The 19,529-nt window shown below is 41.6% G+C and overlaps 2 protein-coding genes across 4 annotated transcripts in view; one reads left to right on the top strand and one right to left on the bottom strand.

Annotated features, from left to right (window-relative positions):
• The first annotated feature begins 6,436 nt into the window (after positions 1-6,436).
• SPATA4 (spermatogenesis associated 4) lies at positions 6,437-14,620 on the top strand. The gene is made up of 6 exons (XM_056855662.1): positions 6,437-6,537; positions 9,858-9,987; positions 10,505-10,623; positions 11,410-11,630; positions 12,569-12,676; positions 14,484-14,620. The coding sequence occupies exons 1-6, from the start codon at positions 6,437-6,439 to the stop codon at positions 14,618-14,620; spliced, it is 816 nt and encodes a 271-aa protein (XP_056711640.1).
• A 2,931-nt stretch (positions 14,621-17,551) lies between these two features.
• WDR17 (WD repeat domain 17) overlaps positions 17,552-19,529 on the bottom strand; it is a 65,166-nt gene continuing 63,188 nt past the window's right edge. For 2 of the 3 annotated variants that reach the window (XM_056855253.1, XM_056855254.1), the window contains 3 exons: positions 19,054-19,152; positions 18,702-18,885; positions 17,552-17,675 (listed from right to left, as the gene is read on the bottom strand). In XM_056855253.1, coding sequence (XP_056711231.1) covers positions 17,556-17,675; positions 18,702-18,885; positions 19,054-19,152 — 403 coding nt within the window. In that variant the 3' untranslated portion in view covers positions 17,552-17,555. Of the gene's footprint in view, positions 17,676-18,701; positions 18,886-19,053; positions 19,153-19,529 lie in introns of those variants that run through there. The other variant, XR_008933504.1, reaches the window with a different exon arrangement.

The following is a 19,529-nucleotide window of genomic DNA, read 5'->3' as shown; positions in this document are numbered from 1 at the left end:
AACAAAAGCCAGGAGACTGTAAAGGTTTTAGGATTAGGTTTTGTGGTAGCAGCAATTAGAATGTAAGATCATTAAAATATAAACCCCTGAAGGCTGAAAAAAAAGTTTGGATCCTAAATGTTTGGGGTGGCTTGTTAAGCTGAAAAAAATTATTAAGGCCTGCCTTAGAAAGGTGGAAGATATATCAGGCTGGGGTGACAGTTCCAAAACTAAAAGAAAACATTGCTAAGCCACTACAAACAAGTAATTTAGGCCACTACAAACAAGTAATTTTAATACATCTATCTTACAGAATACCCAGAAAGGTATTTTGGAGTACAGTTATGGGTATTTTGGGTCAATGAATCAACTTTGTCAATAAAAAAAAATCCACAAAGACTTGCTCTGATCTTGTTTGTTCAAACATTTAAGGGTTATTTTATGTACAAGCCGGGGACCCCCATGGACTTGCAGGGGGCATCTTATTTTACCTTCCCCCACTTATTTCCTCTTTCCCCATGAATTCTCTCATTTTCCTGCTCCCTTCTCTCCTTCCCACACACCAGCCAACCTACCTTCATCTGCCACATCGTCAGCTTTCCTTCCTTTCCTCTCCCAGGCAGCCTGTACCTTTGAAAACTATGGCCTAGATGAGTGGTGGTGGCCACTGTGTTGGGCCCAGTTGCGTGGTGGGAAACCTGCAAGGGCTTTTGGGGGACACCTGACTTCTGCTGTATCCCTCACACTCTTTCCTCTTCCCCCCCTCCTCAAACCCCCATATTCTCACATTTCCCTGCTTCCTTCTCTCCTTTCCAACCACCAAACAACCTACCTTTTAGTCCCCCTCCCATCTTCAACCATACCCAGCCTTATTCCACAATGGGACCCAAAGCAACTTTCCACCTCTCCCCTATTTTATCATTACAACAACCCTATGAGGTGAGTTAGGATGAGAGAATGTGACTGGCCAAAGTTCACCCTTTGAGCTTCCATGGCAGAGTGGGGATTTGAACCTGGGTCTCCCATACCCTAGTCTGAAACTCTAACCATTCACTATACCATGCTGGCTTTTGTGGGATGGCTCAACAGTAGCAAGCAGTCAGTCCTGGTAGCAAGCAGTCAGTCAATACAAGTTGTGTGGTAGCAAGTCACACAGTGGTGCTGCTGGGCCTGGCCCAATGAGTCCTCTCTTAAAGGCCAAAACAACCTTGGAAAGGGACCTGCCCTTTACTGACAGAAACCAATGGTTAAAGGCTGTCAATCCTCTTATGGCTGTCTAGCAATGGACATTGATGCCATTTGCTTTTTACAGCTACAAGTGTTACTTCTCTTATTTTGAGGGGCTTTAACTCCCCCAATGTTGTTGTTTTTTAATTCCAGGGACATTTTTTCAGGTTCGTACAAAGATCTGTCATCTGTTTATGGCTCCAATCACTGGATTTAAGTGTTCAAAATGGCAACATTGAAAAATGTAGTAATCATCCAGATTTTCAGAGCACACACTACCTTATGAATTTGCATCATCATTAGATGATGCAGTTGACCAGTGTATCACCAAGAACAAAATGGTAAGCATATTCATGGCCGAGTGACTCAGCTCGCAGAGATTCAGCAAATGTTCTTCAACAACATCTATTACATTATATTTAAGCTGAAATAACTAAACACATTGCAGGGTTTTCTGAAGGACTACTCCAGCATTCTTGCATCCTTTGGCTATGAGGGGGCAAAATCAGCTACGATAAAGGAGATGCTTCAGGGAGAAAGGTTAGAAAGGATCTCAACAGCTTTTTGACCATCCCTTGAGAAGCAGAGCAACACAATGTATGAGAAATAAGCAAATGAAAGTTACATTGGGAGCAGAATTTACTTCTGGGGCATCAGAGACTAATAGTTAATCAATACAGTTTCCTGATGTGTGCATAACACTCTGGGTGATGAATAAGGCCAGATTATGACCCCACATATTATGTATCTTTTAAATGTGACAGATCTGTGGGGAAAATCTTCATGCATACATTGGTTTTGTTCTTCAGGAGAAACGTGATCTATATGCATTTATCTAATTCTCCACTGTCAACAGCTTGTAACCAAGGTAACCACATAGTGATGATGTAGACTCAGGTGCAGATACAGACTCTGAAAAGCTGGATTACTAACGTTTTCAGTGTTAGCGTTACCACTATGAGCAACAGAAATACAAAAATATTGTTAAAAATCATGACAATACATTAAATTTCCTGTAAAGGTTTAACATAAACAATGTAAAACGCAATCCTAGAGAGGTCTACTCAGAATTCCAGTCAGATCTCTTTAGTAGGGCTTACTCCCAGGGACATGTTGCATACCTGACATTTAAGAGCAAAAACCTTAGGAGGCCAGGAAGGTCCTGCGCCAGCGTTGGGGCCCTCCGTGTTGACGTATGGGCTACTTATGCCGGCGTTAGTGGCCCCAGCGCCAGGATGGAGGCCCGGACACTGGTCTCTGGACACCGCCGTGGCAGCGCAACCCCAGAACGCCGGTAGGACCTTCCGCTGGCGTCCCACCAGTGTAAAGGCCCACACCGGCGTTCTGGGGGACATTCAAACATCTCGGGAGGAGTTCCCGGGGCGTTCTGTGGGGAGGAGCTGCTGTTAGGCAGCCTCCTGTCCCCTTTTAGCCCCGGTTGCTGGTGCCAAGAATGGCGTTGCTATGCCTGGTTTTTTGCAGGTGCAGCCTTGCTATTCTCTATGGGGCTTTTTGCCCCATTTTACACAAAAAAAGCCATTTAAAGTCTTTTTTTTCCTGCTTTTGGCGTGCGGGGAACTTCTTAGGAGGCGCAGCAGCACTGCCTCCTCCCCACCATCCCCGCACGCCGAAAGCTCAGGAATGGGCTGTCAGTCTATGACACCTCTTCATGGATACTTTACATAGACAGCACTGACTGCCTCAAGCAAAATGCCTTTTGGACATAAAAACCACTTTGGTAAGAGAAAATATATTAAAATAACCATTTGGTGGTGGCCATCTTGAATTTCTCACACTCTAAATTTCACTCACATTTTTGGAAGAGTCACCTCAGCTCAATGGGTTGGATTCTATGACTCCTTTCTGTCAGGTGAGAAAACTTTCTCCTGTGGAGTAAGGCTTTCCACTTAGGAGAAGGGAGTTATGGGCTCTACCAATGTTTTCCCCAGCCTTCCAAGTTATTGAAATAGTTGTCAGCCCTTTCTCCCTGTATCGTGGTCATTAAACCCTTTTGTTTTGCCTCACTGGTATTATATGTTTTAATTTGCACTTGCTGATTAACCACTGTGCTTTTAAAAAGAACTTGTATTTGTGCTCTGTTTAGGGCTTTCCCAGAGGGTTGTGTTTTTTTTGTACAGGGAATATACAGTTGCAACTTGTAATTGAGCTGCTGGGGGGATTCCAAAATCTTTCATCCAGCTACTGTATCAGTTATAGAGGAATGGCATTTTCCAGCTGATGACTGCTATTCACTGTTGCTGGTTTTTCAACTGATAAATATTTCCATTCACTCCCATCCACTCTCAGCCACTTTAGCCTACTAGGAAGGAACACTGTTGGGATTGAATCAGTCCCCCTTCCAGTTTTATACTTTTACGTGATGTAACTTTATCTTGATCTGCTCTCTTCCTCCTTCATGGAAGGAGGCTGGAGCCTAAAAAATGAAGTTATCGCAGGTGCCAAGAGCAACAGATTTTAAGCAGACACAAACCATGTAAAGGAGAGAGTTCCTAGTGTGGGAGACCCCCCCAAATGTCACAGAGTGTTGCTCAAGACAAAAAACACAACAGTTGGAATCTTTGAGCTTGTACATCTGGACAAGCTCTTTAGTTTCTTGAAGTATTGTTTGGTTTTGTAATATTTTAGTTCAAAATGTCTATATGTGTCTAGAATTATGGAATGTTAGATAAACTCTATGCATATACAAAATTAAAGAGAATAAAACAAACAGGTGTCATTTTCTTTCCTGCCTGTCCTATTTAAACACTTTGCAAACAACCATTGCTGTGAATTAATTTTCAATCTGCTACATTTGGTGTGGCATGAAACAGATCTTGATGGTACCATTTTTTCAACTCCAGAACTAGTTTCTGTCATACTGACTAGTACCCAGAAAGCATTTTGTGCAGATCTTTGCAAGCAAAAAGGCTAACAGTAGCAAATAACTAATTGGCTAACTCCTTGACATTTGTGGGTATGCCATCCACAATTGAAATCAGCCTCTTATAACCAAGATAGTCCAAGGCATAGCTTAAATTGTGTTAGACAATTGATTGACTAGCAAATCCTTACTCTATCACATCTAGTAAGCCAATCTAAACATGCCTTACTGAATAGTACAAGAAAACAACAATCATGTACATTTCCTGAGGCTAACACAAACAGAAGCTCTTGGTACCTAAAACCAGTCCTTAGATCAGGCACCCTGTCAACTTGCAGGGCAGAGTTCCCAGCATCTGGAGGTGGCCCAAAACTTATTTTAGGGTGTAGCTGTCCCACACTTCTTAAATTTAATTTCTCCTGTGATGTACCTCATTTTGGAGCAGTTAGCACTAAAACCAGACTTTGGACCAGGTGCTGGTGTATATGCCCTTGCAAGGAAGAGTCCTTGATTTTGAAGAGGTATTGTTTGTGGTAGTCCAAAGCTTACCTTGGTTGCAGAGCTTTTAAAGCATCATGAGTAGTTGTAGCTGGATTGTTGAATAAGGAACTAGGGTGTGTGAAAAAGGAACTGAGAACCAACTTCACCCTTGTCTCCTATTACATCCTAAAGACTGTTGTTTAACCCTAGTATCTATGAGTAAGATGTTACTGCTTTATACCTCCGGTGGTCCGAGACCCCCTTCCCCCGCAATGCTAAACATATCTTTGAAAGGAATTATCATGGTTTTCAATGTACATAGTTTCCACACAATAAACAAATAAAGGGGTATGGTTTGTGGCAATAGACCAAGACTGTAAACTCACTCATTTGGTTGTAGGTTTCATGGCAATTAAGAGCCAAGCAGTAGATTCTGTTGGCTATTTTACAGGCAACTTTGACTCCAGCAAACATTCACCCACTCAACAAATCTACCCTTTCCTGGAACTACACTCATCACTAGGGTTGCCAACCTCCAGGTTCTAGCTAGAGATCTGCTATTACAACTAATCTCCAGCTAGGGTTGCCAACCTCCAGGTAGTAGCTGGAGATCTCCTGCTATTACAACTGATCTCCAGCCGATAGAGATCAGTTCACCTGGAGAAAATGGCCACTTTGGCAATTGGACTCTATGGCATTGAAGTCCTTCCCCTCCCCAAACCCCACCTTCCTCAGGCTGCACCCCAAAAATCTCCCGCCGGTGGCAAAGAGGGACCTGGCAACCCTAACTCCAGCCGATTGAGGTCAGTTCACCTGGAGAAAATGGCCAGTTTGGCAATTGGTCTCTATGGCATTGAATTCCCTCCCCTCCCCAAACCCTGCCCTCCTCAGGCTCTGTCCCAAAAATACCCAGGTTTTTCCAGCCCGGAGCTGGCAACCCTACTCATCACGCTATGATCTCCGTATTCAGAGACAGTACAATCTTTGGTAGTAGTTATTTTTGGATTAGATAGATTGACGGAGTGGAACCTTCATATTCAGAGGCATAAAACCTAATAGCAAGAATACAAGGCAATATCAATAGGGTTGCCAGGTCCCTCTCCGCCATGGGCAGATTTTTGCGGCGGAGCCTGAGAAGAGTGGGGTTTGGGGAAAGGAGGGACTTTCATGCTATAAAGTCCAATTGCCAAAGCAGCCATTTCCTCCAGGTGTACTGATCTCTATTGGATGGAGATCAGTTGTAATAGCAAGAGATCTCCAGCTAGTACCTGGAGGTTGGCAACCTTAAATCTCAAGGGGACGCCTCAGCCTCTTTGGTGGCCCTTCAGAGATGGATTAGACGGACCACTTGTGTCTGATACGATCTTATTCCCGAAATAGTCCACCAGCCCAACAGTTACAAAAATTATTTGGGTGGGGGGGGGGAGTCTTACCCAAAGAGCCCTTATATAACAGGAGGGGGGGGGCTGTTCCTCCTGTTTTTCAAAATCCGGGTTCTTTTGGGACTGGGGGTGGGAGCCGAGTGACATCTAAGAACTCTCCAATAAAACCTCCGCACTCAAAGCAGAGCTCCGCCTCTTATTTTGCAAGCTGACGCTCCGCCTCCCTCGTAGCAAACAGGCCTCCCTAACGGCAACGGTCGCCGCGAATGCGCGCGCATCTAGAACCCCCCCGACCGGGCGCTCGGCGCATGCGTATCGCGGCCACGCTCGTTCCGTTGGGTGGGGAATAACGGGCCGCGCAAGCGGAGCGGCGGTCGCCTTGGTTACCGTTGCTATGGCTACCTAGGACGCTTCCAATGGTGCCGGCGGTGCTTCGCCGCGGAGCCTCGTCTTGATGCGCCTCAGGCCTGACCGGGAAGGAGCCGCCATGTCCGACTTCAGCAGCACGAGGCGCACGGGGCTGCCGCGCGTCGTCCTGCGGTGGCTGCAGAGCCTCGACCTCACCGTCTCGCCCAGGCCCTTCCGGAGGTGAGGCGAGCGGAGCCCAAGAGGCTCCCGGGTCTCCCCCCTGCGCAGCGCTTCCAGCCCCCCCTCCCTGCCCCGGTCCCTAGGCGGCCCCTGGGCCCGTTTACTCAGGAGGAAGCCCCACTTCACCCGGAAAGGTTGACTCCCGGGCAGGGCCGGCGCTAGACGTTTTTGCACCGTGTGTGTTGAGGAGAAGTGGAGGGCAGCAGGAAAAGAGGAAGAGCCAATAAGAGACGGACTGACTCAGTAAAGGAAGCCAAGGCCCACAGTTTGCAAGACCTGGGCAAGGCTGTCAAAGATAGGACATTTTGGAGGACTTTCATTCATAGGGTCTCCATGGGGGGAAAACGCATGGGAGGCTTTGCCTTGGATATGCCGCTCTCTAAATGCACATTTCCCCCCAGCCAAATTCTCAGTAAGCCCCCGTGCAGAGTTTTGAGAATTCAGATGGGGGAAATGTGCATCTAGAGAGCGGCAAATCCAAGGCAAAACCTCCCATGCGTTTCCCCCCCATGGCGACCCTATGAATGAAAGTCCTCCAAAATGTCCTATCCTTGACAGCCTTGCTCAGGTCTTGCAAATTGAGGGCTGTGGCTTCCTTGATTGAGTCAATCCATCTCTTGTTGGGTCTTCCTCTTTTCCTGCTGCCCTCAACTTTTCCTAGCATGACCGTCTTTTCCAGTGACTCTTGTCATCTCATAATGTGACCAAGATACAACAGCCTCAGTTTAGTCATTTTAGCTTCTAGGGTCAGTTCAGGCTTGGTTTGATCTATAACCCACTGGTTTGTTTTTTGGGCAGTCCATGGTATCCATTTTGCACCCTAGGCAAGGCTAACTACTTGTGCCCCCCACCCCATTGCTAACCAGTTTTCAAAAAACAGATGTCTTGTAGGAAAATAAAAGTGCTAAGTTTTTTATCTGTGTGTGTGAAGTGCCGTCAAGACGCAGCCGACTTATGGCGACCCCTTTTGGGGTTTTCATGGCAAGAGACTAACAGAGGTGGTTTGCCAGTGCCTTCCTCTGCACAGCAACCCTGGTATTCCTTGGTGGTCTCCCATCCAACTACAAACCAGGGCTGACCCTGCTTAGCTTCTGAGATCTGACGAGATCAGGCTAGCCTGGGCCATCCAGGTCAGGGCAAAGTTTTTTTATAGGGCATTCTAATTAATTATATTCCATAGCACTGTTGTGGTACTTATCTTAAAATAAAAAATATATAAATTATCAGTTGCATTTTTTGTTTTTCAAGAAATGCATCTGTTGAAAACTGTGCCCCTTGGGCCAGTTTTGCGCCTCTCAGGTCTGCGCCCTAGGCGACCACCTAGTTCAGCTAATGGTAGCACTGGCCCTGCTCCTGGGGCAATGTGTGGAGGATGGGAGCCGAACCCTTTTTCCATGCAAGAAGCTTTAAGAGGCCCACAGGATGGGGGGTGGGGAGCTGGTACTAGAAATTAAACCAGTTTTGCCTGTTTGAAATTTATACGTGGTAAAAACAGTAACAGCAACATTCATTATTGGCATCTTCCCGCAAAAACCACCCTTTTTGTTCACCATAAGCGTCCCCAGCAGCAAGCCCTATCCTTCTCCTGCCTGGACTTGAGAATTACCACTCTTCCTGTAAAATGTTTTATCTCAGGGAGAATATAGGAATATATGCCCGTTGTTGGGTTGTCAACTCTGAGTTGGAAAATACCTGGAGATTTGGGGGTGGAGGGTGATGTTTACGGAAGGGAGGGACGTTAATAGGGTATAATACTACTCTCCAAAGCCGCCCTTTCCTCCAGGGAAACAGATCTCTGGAGATCAGGTGTAATTCCAAGAAATCTCCCAAATTCCACCTGGAGGTTGGTAGCCCTAGTTCTGTGCAAGAGCAATGATGTAAGAACCTAACCAGCATGGTGTAGTGGTTAACAGCGGTGGTTTGGAGTGGTGGACTCTGATCTGGAGAACCGGATTTGATTCCCCACTCTTCTATGTGAGCAGTAGAGATTAATCTGGTGAACCAGGTTGGTTTCCCCACTCCTACGAAGCCAGCTGGATGACCTTGGGCTAGTCACAGTTCTCTTTGAGCTCTCTCAGCCCCACCTACCTATCAGGGTGTCTGTTGGGAGGGGAAGGTGATTGTAAGCCTGTTTGATTCTGCCTTAAGTGGTAGAGAAAGTCGGCATATAAAAACAAACTCTTCTTCTAACCCCCCCTTTTAACTGCGGTGCAGGGAGGGACTTTCTGGGCCCCAACAAGGCTGAGGTCCCCCCAGCGTATTAGTTCATACCACTACTACAGAGCGACAAAAAAAAGTTGCACTTGTCAGACCGTTCACCTTTGACCATCAGAGCAGTATTTTGCAGAGCCAAATGGTAAATTTAGTTGACTATATAGGGTACTGGCATTCATGGTTCTTAAAGATTTATCAACATTCTAAACTATGTAATATGTCTATTGTACTAGTACTCCCTGTCTTTAAATGCACTATATTATTTACTGACAGCATTTGGGGGGGGGGGGTGCAAGTTGGCCCCCAAGGCTATGTTTGTCCTGGATTACCTCTGTGCAGTAGAGCTCTCTGGAAATATCAGACCATCTTTATTTGATTTCCACCCCATTTGTTGCTCCAAAAGGTGCTCCAGCATATAAAATACAAGATAACCCAATTGATTTTACTTCCGTGCATTCTGACATACAGTACTACTTGAGGTCCCCATCCCTATTCCAAACCGCCAATTATCAGTAGGCTATTGCGGGTGTGAAAGGTTGATGTGCCTGAAAGGTTTTGCTATTTGTTAGCAACTGATGATCTGTAATGCAACATTTAGGGTAGATTTTCATCCCATCTTTCTTAAAATTGAGTTGGGGATCATACAAAGTGAGACCCACATGAAAGTAGATCTAAGCCTCAAGGACTTAGGGACATAGGTTTTGGGGATACTGTAAGATTAATGTGAAATAGTTAATATTTAATTTGCATCACAGATGTATGTGAAGAATGGTAAGTGGTCCTATATTTTTTGTGTCTAAATATTTGTCTTCCCATCTATTTTCCAACATGGTTTCCTTTTCGGTTCAATACTGTGTAGCTGGTAGTGAAGATGTGAACCTTATAGCTTCATAGTTCTGAGAAAAGATGAAGAGGAGATCTTACAAGTCCACAATAGTACTATAATAGCTGCAAGCTCACCCCCCCCCCAAAAAAAAACCCCCGCAATCTTCAAGTTTGGTGATCAGATAGGGCTTTTCCTTTACAGGGAATGAAATTTCTGCATACATATAGATGAATAATACCAAGCCAACATATAGTACTCTTCTTCTTCTTTTTTGGAGTAGGGATTTTTCAAATGGCTATCTCATAGCTGAAATATTCTCTTGGTATTACCCAGAAGATATTAAAATGCATTCCTTCCAAAATGGGACCTCTCTAGCTATCAAGCTTAGCAACTGGTCACAGCTTGGAAAGGTGAGTGGTAGATGCAGTGTGTTGTAGGTAAACTACATTTCTGTATCATTTAAAGGAGACACTAAGATGGAAGCTTTCCTTAATTTATATCCACTTTGAGTCCTGTTGATTGGGAGATAAGAGATATAGAAATATTGTAAATACATTTTTAAATAAATTCTGATTCTTTTGCTACCTTTTCAAATTAATAGCAGTCATATATGTAGACAAAAGTCATTACACTATTTGCGGATGTATATGAATGAGTACTAGCTACAGAGAATATATTGTAAACATGGTAGTGCCATTGTTTTAAGTACTAGAATAAGTTGCAGTATATAATGTTATTTGCTGGGGACCACATATAGTCACTATATAATATCAACTAGTGTGTTCAGATTTGGGGGTTTATATTGTTGCGTTTGGAAAATAATTTCAGGTGCTTGCTGTGTTATGAAACCAACCAGTTTTTAAATAAACAGGAAAAAAATATTAGGTCTGAAACAAATTCTTTCTCCTCCTTCCCCACTGAATAAAGTTCTTTGCAAAGAGAAACCTGAAGCCTATTCGAGAGCTGATCGATGGAACAATACATTGTAAACCAGGAGCTGCAGAAATATTTGTACAAGACATTTATACGATGCTAACAAATAGGCGGTAAGTTACAATTGCCACGGTATTACATTAGAAAGTTACACTTGATTGCTTAAATATTGATCATGAGACTTGCTGAGTAATAATTAATGGATTAGCCATTCTTCTATAGAGGTGCTCATTCATCCTTAGGCTTTTCCAGAATTGATAGAACATGGATAACTCGACAGTTATGTCTTTTCTCCAATAAAAGCTTCATTATTTTTACCAAAGTACATGAAAACAGTAATTACGTCAAGGAATAGTCAGAAATTTAAGCAGTTGTTGAGAATGTTTTGTTGTATAATTAGTGCTTCGTTCCAGTGTGTGCATAAGGGATTTGCGTAGCTCTGCTAGCGGCATATCCTGGAAATGATGAGAAAGGGAGTGGGTCTGGTTGTTTTTCTTTAAGCAGGATCATGTGTACATCCAGAGCAGTCTCAGGTCCCTGCCCTGTATTTCTGTACATCTTTTCTGGAAAGCAAATGAAACAGATTTGCATAGTTCCATCAGCAAGCACAGGTGGCTTTCTTTGCAGCAGCACATTCCATTGTTAAGATCGTGGAATTTAAAGCAACCCCTTAGAGCCAGTTGTTACCCATCTTATATGGAGCAAACGTTTAAAAAGCAGATAATTGTTGCCACAGATGATAATGCAGATAATTATTAGAGTATAAAAAGGAGATGATTTGCATAGAACAGTGAAAATTAATATGCTAAATTTGAGATTTTTTTATTTTGAAAAGTTTTGGTAAAATGCATTATTAATTATCTCCCGCCCCCCCCCCCCCACACACACACTACTTCTAGGATAAAACACATTCAGGATGAAGAGATTGACTTTTCAGATCGTCTTTACCAGAATAAGTTACCAATGGTTGCTAGATCAACTGCTTCAAGAGCTATTAAAACCAATATTACACTATCTGAAATAATGGTGGAGCCCAATGTCAACAAAAACAGACAAAAAGTTAATGCCGTCATCAATTTGCATCTGCAGCGAAGACATCTAGAGAGAGAACAGTATCCAGGTGAGCAGTTCGTCCAAAATATGCCTTACAGACAGGACAGTTCTTGAATGTGTTTATTATTGTACTATTACCATGCATGTAACACAACTGTATTTATGCATTTGGCTAGTAGAAGAACTAATTTCTTGAAAACGAGTGCTATATCTTGCTGGCATGATTACACAGAGTACAATAAGGATGTTGTATATCTGCCAAAATGTTAAGGGGGTTATGCTTCTGAAGGCTAACTGCTATATAAATGTAATCTCTGAATCAGGGATAGAATAAGAGAAATTTATTTAATCAGTCACATGTACAAAATGCCTATTCCAGAGGTTGAAGGTGGGCTGCATGAAAATTATTTCCTTACAGTTATATAATTCAGTAAAGCCAAATTGAGCATCTTGGAACACGTGAAGAAAGATCTGTGCAGGACACTACCATATTCCTTGATGCTTATAAAGCCTTTGCAGACTTCTTGGCTTCCCTAAAGCAGTAGAAACTTGCTTTTTCCACAGATTATACCACAAATCCTTGAGCCACCCCAATAAAGTTGTTAAATGCTCATGGTTGTCTTCCATTTCACCTTTTTCTGGAGGTGCAGGTTGTATACAAGGAGGGCAAATCTAAGCAGGTCTACTCAAAAGTAAGCCTCATTATATTCAGTAGGGCTTACTCCCAGGAAAGTGTTCTTCGGACTGCAGCCTAAGAGGTCTTCCATACTGAAACTGAATAGAACCAGACCTGGTTAGCAAGGTTACCATTTCATGTGCTTTTCAGGCAGACCATGGGATCCACAGTATGGGCTATTCTCTTACGATATGTCTGTCCTTCATGAAACTTTTTATTTACTTTTAAAAATATTAAACTTTCTTTAGAAAGAACAGTTTAGTTATGAAAACTTACTGTGAGCAATGCTCTGGTTAAGGCTAGCAATACAATCCATTTTTTTTTAAAAGAACGGTTTAATATTAAACCAACTCTCGGAGCACGTGCCATTCGTCGCCCTTCTGCTGTGAGTGACAGCATGATTAATCTTCAGAGAGATAAATCTATGCTCATATCAAGTAAGTATACTTTTTCTGATTTAAAAGTGTTACAATTCTGTGTAGAATTTACTTGGAAGCAAGTTCCACTGAAAATATTGAGGGGGTTGAGTCCCCCGCCCCCCAATTAAAAAAGCATACTCTGCACAAGTGTAGAGAATGCACTTACCTTTGGAAATGGCAGCAGCTCTGCTGCCGGGATCCCTCATATAGAGGATGTGGGCCAATACAGTTGGACCCCCTGACCTAATCTTTACCCAACTTGGGGGTTCTTCTAAGGAGAGTCAACAGCAGCTGTGCTGCAAATTTGATGTCTCTACCTAAAAAAAAAATAGCCCCCGGCCAGAGACCTGGCAAGATTTTCCATAGTGTATAATGGAGTCGAATTTTTGCAGGATTCCCCCCAAAAGCAAAACAAACAAACAAACAAAAACCCTGCATACTGGGATGGGAATTCGTGATTTTTTAGGAATGCAAAAAAAATTCGGGTCTAATATACCCAAATTCAAAATATACCAATTGTGTGTCTGCGTGCACGCACACCCCTATTATCCATTTCTTTAGCAATCTGTTCCCTAGGTTTGCTGTTTTATTTCCCCTACTACCTGGGTTCTGTTTCTTCTGACACAAAAAACAGACATGGTGTTCTGTTTGAGATTTTTCCCAGTGTTGTTTTACCTCCCTCATAAAAGTTGCAGAGTTGTTAGAGTTGCCAAGCAACTAGAACAAAATGGCATGGTCCACTCCTCTGTCTCAAAAGGCAGCTCAGTTCTACAAGGCAGCAAGTGAAGATTTTCATGGCTTGGAGATGAGTATTATATCATGTGAATATCTGCAAACTTTGTTAAAGGCATCGGTGTCCAGAGAAATGGTCGCCTGACAGTTTAATCAACCTGGCAGTTTAAACATCAGTGTATGGCCATGTCATAAACTTAAAGCCAATAGCCTGTTTCCTGATGTCATCCCAGTGTTAAAAAGCAATATGGGGAGAGTTCCATATCAAATACTTACTACTCTTCTGCTGCTTCCAAATTAAGATGAAAAGTTTGAGATCACACCTTTGAATTTCAAAGTGATCTGACTTAACTACTCTCAGCAATGTCAGGTGGGAGGGAGGAATCTTGTCCATCTTCGAGAATCATCTTTTGGATCATGGTCTTGGATCATGGCTTACACTGATCAGGGGGTCAGCGGTCTAGTTTCCTATAAAGTTAGCCTATAACCATCTGGCACAAATTCTTCCATGCATGGCCCAATAATAGGACCAGGGACTATCTTGCTGCATCTCCTACCTGCTGCTTTGTTACTTATGCTGATTTGAAGATGGTGTAACCTGCTTCCCTCTGCGTTTGTAAGTGTATATTAGGAAACTAGATTTGTTATTTTATTGCACCGGCTTGTTCTTTGTCTTATGCTAAAGCCTGAACCTCTTCTTTAATCTTTTCAATAAAGCCTAGTTGCTTTTACTGGCGTGTTATCCTGTATGGAAGAGACCAAACCCAGTATCAGTCAAATTATCAGAAAGAGATTTTATTCCAGTTTCCTAGGTTTGGGGACAGAGGAATCAAATCATCCTTGCAAAGATGTCAGAAACCCGCCTCTTTGACAATAGGCTATAATGGAATGGTTGGCAATCCAATCTGATGTCAGCATTGTATTGCCAACAAGCTTACCTTTAAATTTTCCTAAACATTTCATGATCTAGAAGCTCAATGACTTTTATTGAGGTCTGTATTATAGTACACTGCTGAATAAGGGCATTGCTATGTATTTGGGTAGTATTATAATTGAATATGTTGTTTCGGTTGCACATTTTTGCTTTGTCTAGGTGTAGGGTCTACAGAAATCAGAGGCAAAACCGGGGTACATTTCAAAACTATTCAAGTGAAACAAGCGGAGAGATGTCCCTTTGATGTGAGTTTAAATACGGATACCTATGTTAAAGGACTACCAAAGAGATCTTGAGACTACATGCAAGCCTTATGATCAAACTTCTTTACCTCGTTGGAAAAAACGCTCAACAAAGCATGCTGAGCTAGAAAGCTGCAACACAGGATTCTTTTACAGGAATCTTACCTTTTAGACATGTTCCAGTGGAAATGTTCTGTTTAGAGATACCACCCTGCATTTGTCCTTGCATCCTGAGGTAATTGAATAAAACTGCTTCTTAGGTGGATTCAGGCATTCATCTACAAGTTGACTGTTTATGACTGGTACTGCATTTTAAGATGCTCTCAAGTTGTACTGGTAGATTACCATTTTAGTTCTTTCGTGTTACTAAAATCTCATTTCAGAAACGGTAGTATTTTTTGTTTGGCGAATTAAACACAGATGCATACACACACATTATAAAATATTTTAATGAGAAGGGCAGTTCAGTTTTGTTATACAATTAAGTTACATTCTAGCAAACAACAGAAATTTGGAAAACAAATTTGAGTCTACAGTGGTTTAATTATGGCCATTATCCAGCACAGATTTAGGAGAACTTAAGCATCATTGATCAAGTCACTTTACAATGTTTAATTCTATATTTACACAGATTACCTTAACATATGCTGTTAGGAGTCTGCATCACCTTCATCACACCTAATATCTGACATTTCCCTAATATAAAAAGCATCGTTCTGCACAAGTTTTATTCTATGGTTCCTTGAAGAAAATATAATCCTCTAGTAACTAATAAATTCATTTTCTGTTCCTTAATAAGGCACTACTACCATAAAGTTTCAGAATTGTTACATATTTGTATACTTTCCCTATGACCACCCATATCAGGACGTTATCAAATGTATTAAGAAGGACAAAAGTATTTGCAGTTTTATTTATGTCCCATTTCATGAAATAGACAAACTGGGGTTCACAACATATTTGCATCCATCTGCAACTGCTTCCCATCCTCATTATGCAATCTACATAGTAAGGTTGTATTTCTTCAGTAATTACAACAGATGATTCATCATTTAAGTGGGCAGTTGTTACATAAAAAAATTGGCAGCTCTCTTTTGTGACTTTCTTACAGGCTGTGCAAAACTTGTTACAAATTTCATATACTACTGACTTCTGGATTTTTTAAAAGATTGCATGGTATGAGAGTTTAATTGATATGTACACACAAAGCACCTAAATTGTGTTTGTGCCTGAGGTTTTTACCTTCAGAACAGCACTCACATTTTTCTTCTTGAGATTAATCTCCATTGGGAACAGGCATCTAGGATTACTTTGCCCTCTGGGAAAGTTTGGCCTGATGCACTTGCAGCAGGAGTCCTATGGGCCTTAGTAAAAACCTAGTCTTCCCTGTTCTTCCCATCCCCAGGTATGGATATGCACAAACAGCACTTCTGACCATTAGGGGGAATACAAAGAGCACACAGGCTTTACTTTCCCTCTCTACATGTTGCAGTGGGGCAGAAGGGGGAATTGTCCACATGCATCTGCTGTGCCCACTGCTTTTTGGTCTAGATGACTAACATCTGTGATGGTGTATTTGTCTGTCAGTAGTTCCACCATAGGCTTGAACTGCAGATGGGCCTTTCATTACTTACCTCCAAAAAGGTTGGGTTTTTTTTGGGGGGGGGGCTTACTGTGATCCAACCAATCCGAGCTCAGGGCTGCCCAGGAAAGTATCACTACATTCAAATAAAGTTATTCAAAGTTATAAAATAATTTATATGTCAAAGGCAAAATGCTATGGGCTGAAAATCAAGGTGGTCTATTATGGGTAAGCCAGCCATGAGTTGAATATCAGATTATTTACTTGTCCACTAGGATATAATAAAAGCTTAACTACAGTTGTCAATGAGAAGTAAAGGGCTACTTTTGTTTAGTTGTATAACAATAAAACGTTTGAAGAATATTAATAATTTTGTGCTCTTGGATGGTAAGAGTCATAAAATAAACCTCAGTCATCAGCATGTTTGTAGAAGAGCTACTCTAGCTGCAGGATCTCTCTCTTCCCTGTACTGTGTGCAATATGATGAACTCTTAAATCTATTATTCAATTTTGTGCCATAATTGTTTTCCTAAGGATGACTGTATAGATACAAACTGCCTATATAAAACAATGCCAATTCCTTTTGACATGGGGGCCTTTCAATCAGTAAAATTAAAGAAATAGTTTACAGTTACATCATGTATTTTGGTACATGTTAAGTAGTTTACTTACAAGATATTTCTTGGAAATTAATTTTAGAAATATTTTGTTCATCAAAATAAAAAGGAAAGTATCACTACATTCAAATAAAGTTATTCAAAGTTATAAAATAATTTTTAAATACCAGTAGAGGTGTAAAACTCAGTACTCCAAAATATTTGCTAAATAATAATCTGTATTTACTATACAACTGTTTAATTTACACTTATGGAACAGATATTAGGTTACTACAGCACAATCCATCATGCATAGTATCTGCATAATTCATTTCAAAGGGCCTGGAGCCAAGATAACATTGAGTAGATTGTATTTTCATGGAGGGGATAAAAACACAAATTTGATCTAAAAACTGGAGCATGTACTCCTGCTTGTAGGCTGGTGGTTAAGCAGCTCACAGTAACTGTTCAAAGAAGTATAAGTTACTTATGCATGGATTTGTTTCAAGATATGAACATATTTTGTGCTATTTTTGCAGCTTTATAAGATACAGATAGTTCTTTAGGTGCCTTTCAAGTTTGTTCACAGAAACAGCATTTTAATCCTTTTAAAAAGCCTAAGACTGTCAATGATCTACATTCATTTTTCTTTGGATTATCAAATAAGTCAATATAAAAACAAGTTCATAACCTGCAAAGTTCATAAAATGTTCTTCAAGAAGATACAATCTCAAATGCTTCTGCTAATACAAGTAAAGTACTAGTAACTGGCATGGTGTTCATTTTTTTAAAGAATGGAGTTTTCTATTAGTCAGAATGGGTTGAGCCGTATTCCTGTTCCCAAAGGAGAGAAGGGATTCACTTTTGCCCACATCAATGCATCATTCAGTGAAATAGCAGACTTTCCATCTTCCAGAAAAAACGCTGGACCCTGAACAATGAAGGAAATACAAACACGCACAGGAAAATATACATTTCATTTACAGTACTTTGAGACCAGAACAATTATAACAGAAGTAAAATCCTTTCCTTGCCCTTATCTGAAATTAATACAAATAGGTACAAAGCCCATCTTTCAGATGAAGATTACATTTATAATAGAGTAAGAAACTGACTTAAGAAGAACTAAGGCTACTAGCCCCTTCACAGCATCATTCCTGTGCCAATTTCCCTACCATCCATCTTTTATTTTTGCAACCCTTCAGCCATCTCTCTCTCCCTCCCTGTCCCTCTGTCTCTAAAAGTGTACACCAGCTCCAAAGAATCTCAGTAGCTGCAATGTAAGTGGGGAGCTGGCAAGGCTGTTCTTTGGTTGGGATGCACAAATTGAACCAGTGAAAAACTCAGAGCTGTAAGTTGGAGTATTGGGTGCAGTTCTGGAGGCCTCACTTCAAAAAGGATGTGGACAGAATGGAGAGGGTTCAGAGAGGAACGGCGAGGATGATCAGGGGTCTGGAGACCAAGCCCTATGAGGAAAGGCTGAGGGACTAGGGAATGTTTAGTCTGGAGAAGAGGTGGTTGAAGGGAAACATGATTGAATGGCTGTCGGAGGGTAGGGAGCTCTTCCTGTTGGTAGCAGAGGATAGGACTCACAATAATGGGTTTAAATTATGGGCGGAAAGTTACCGACCGGATATTAGGAAAACGTTTTTTACACTACGAGTTGTTTGACAGTGGAATCAGCTACCTAGGGAGGTGATGAGCTCCCCCTCACTGGCAGTCTTTAAGCAGCGGCTGGACAATCACTTGTCTGGGATGCTCTAGGCTGATCCTTCATTGAGCAGTGGGTGGGCCTATATGGCCCCTTCCAACTTTATGATTCTTTGTATTGAAGGTGAGCACTAAGCAGCTGGGATAACTAGTTTTAGCTCTGGAACCCAGCAACACCATTATTTAATGCAAATACCAACTCTTTTTGTAAAGGTTTTACAAATAACTTGGTTGTATTAACTAGTACCTGTATCCTTAATCCAGTCAAGCAAGAGATATGAACATCTGAGTGACTGGGAAGGTTAGAGCCTGTAACATAATCTGGTCCTATCATTCCTTTCAGAGGTTCTTCTTTTATTCGAGATACTAGTGTTGAAGAAACCTCTTGTTGCAATTCAGATGGAGGTGTACATGGTAATTCTTCAGTAGATCTGCAAGAGAAATGAAATATATTTGCTATAAAATTCTAGTAATGCCAACCAGATGAGAATTTAAAAAATTGCATCTACATTTCCACAGAATTCCTGCTACATTAGTCCCCTCTTAAAGGAAGGAATAGCAGAATTTAGAATATCCACATTTCTGTTACGTACACTTACTTGTATAATGACCGAGTACAAGCTCTCCAAGCATCAAGTTCCTCAGACAGTTGTTCAATTTTCAAGGGTACACACACTTCCCGTCTTTTCAAAAGCTGGCTGGAAAAATGCAGTGGCAAGTTTTGAAAGATAATATACTCTAGCAGTCTATGACGGAGACTTACTCAGTTACTACCATAATGCTAACTATGCTACAAATAATTCCATAAAATATATTACACAAATCGTTTTACAAACAAAACTTGCAATTATTTCTGCCCTTTGCCCAGCCTTGTTATAGAGCACTTTGCAAATCTTATAACCACCAAGAAAAAAAATATTTTCATAATTGTAAGAGGTTAATAATAATATTAATAACCTCTTACAATCAGCAGGCCTCACTATGAGCCAACAACCCCTTGCGCTTTAGTAATCTGTTCTCCAGATCAAAGTTTTCCATAAACCAGGGAAATTGGAGTTAGGTGACCACAGAGTTA

Source organism: Euleptes europaea, chromosome 9, assembly GCF_029931775.1.
Source record: "Euleptes europaea isolate rEulEur1 chromosome 9, rEulEur1.hap1, whole genome shotgun sequence".
NCBI classification, from domain to species: Eukaryota; Metazoa; Chordata; class Lepidosauria; order Squamata; family Sphaerodactylidae; genus Euleptes; species Euleptes europaea.
This window is presented reverse-complemented; position numbering and strand designations above follow the sequence as displayed.

What these genes read in the sequence shown, in the direction of transcription:
- SPATA4 (XM_056855662.1), top strand. Translation starts at nt 6,437, where the DNA reads ATGTCCGACTTCAGCAGCACGAGGCGCACGGGGCTGCCGCGCGTCGTC. An exon ending in TCGCCCAGGCCCTTCCGGAG is followed by an intron (nt 6,538 to 9,857) that starts GTGAGGCGAGCG and finishes TTTTTGGAGTAG; the next exon opens with GGATTTTTCAAATGGCTATC. An exon ending in ACGATGCTAACAAATAGGCG is followed by an intron (nt 10,624 to 11,409) that starts GTAAGTTACAAT and finishes CACTACTTCTAG; the next exon opens with GATAAAACACATTCAGGATG.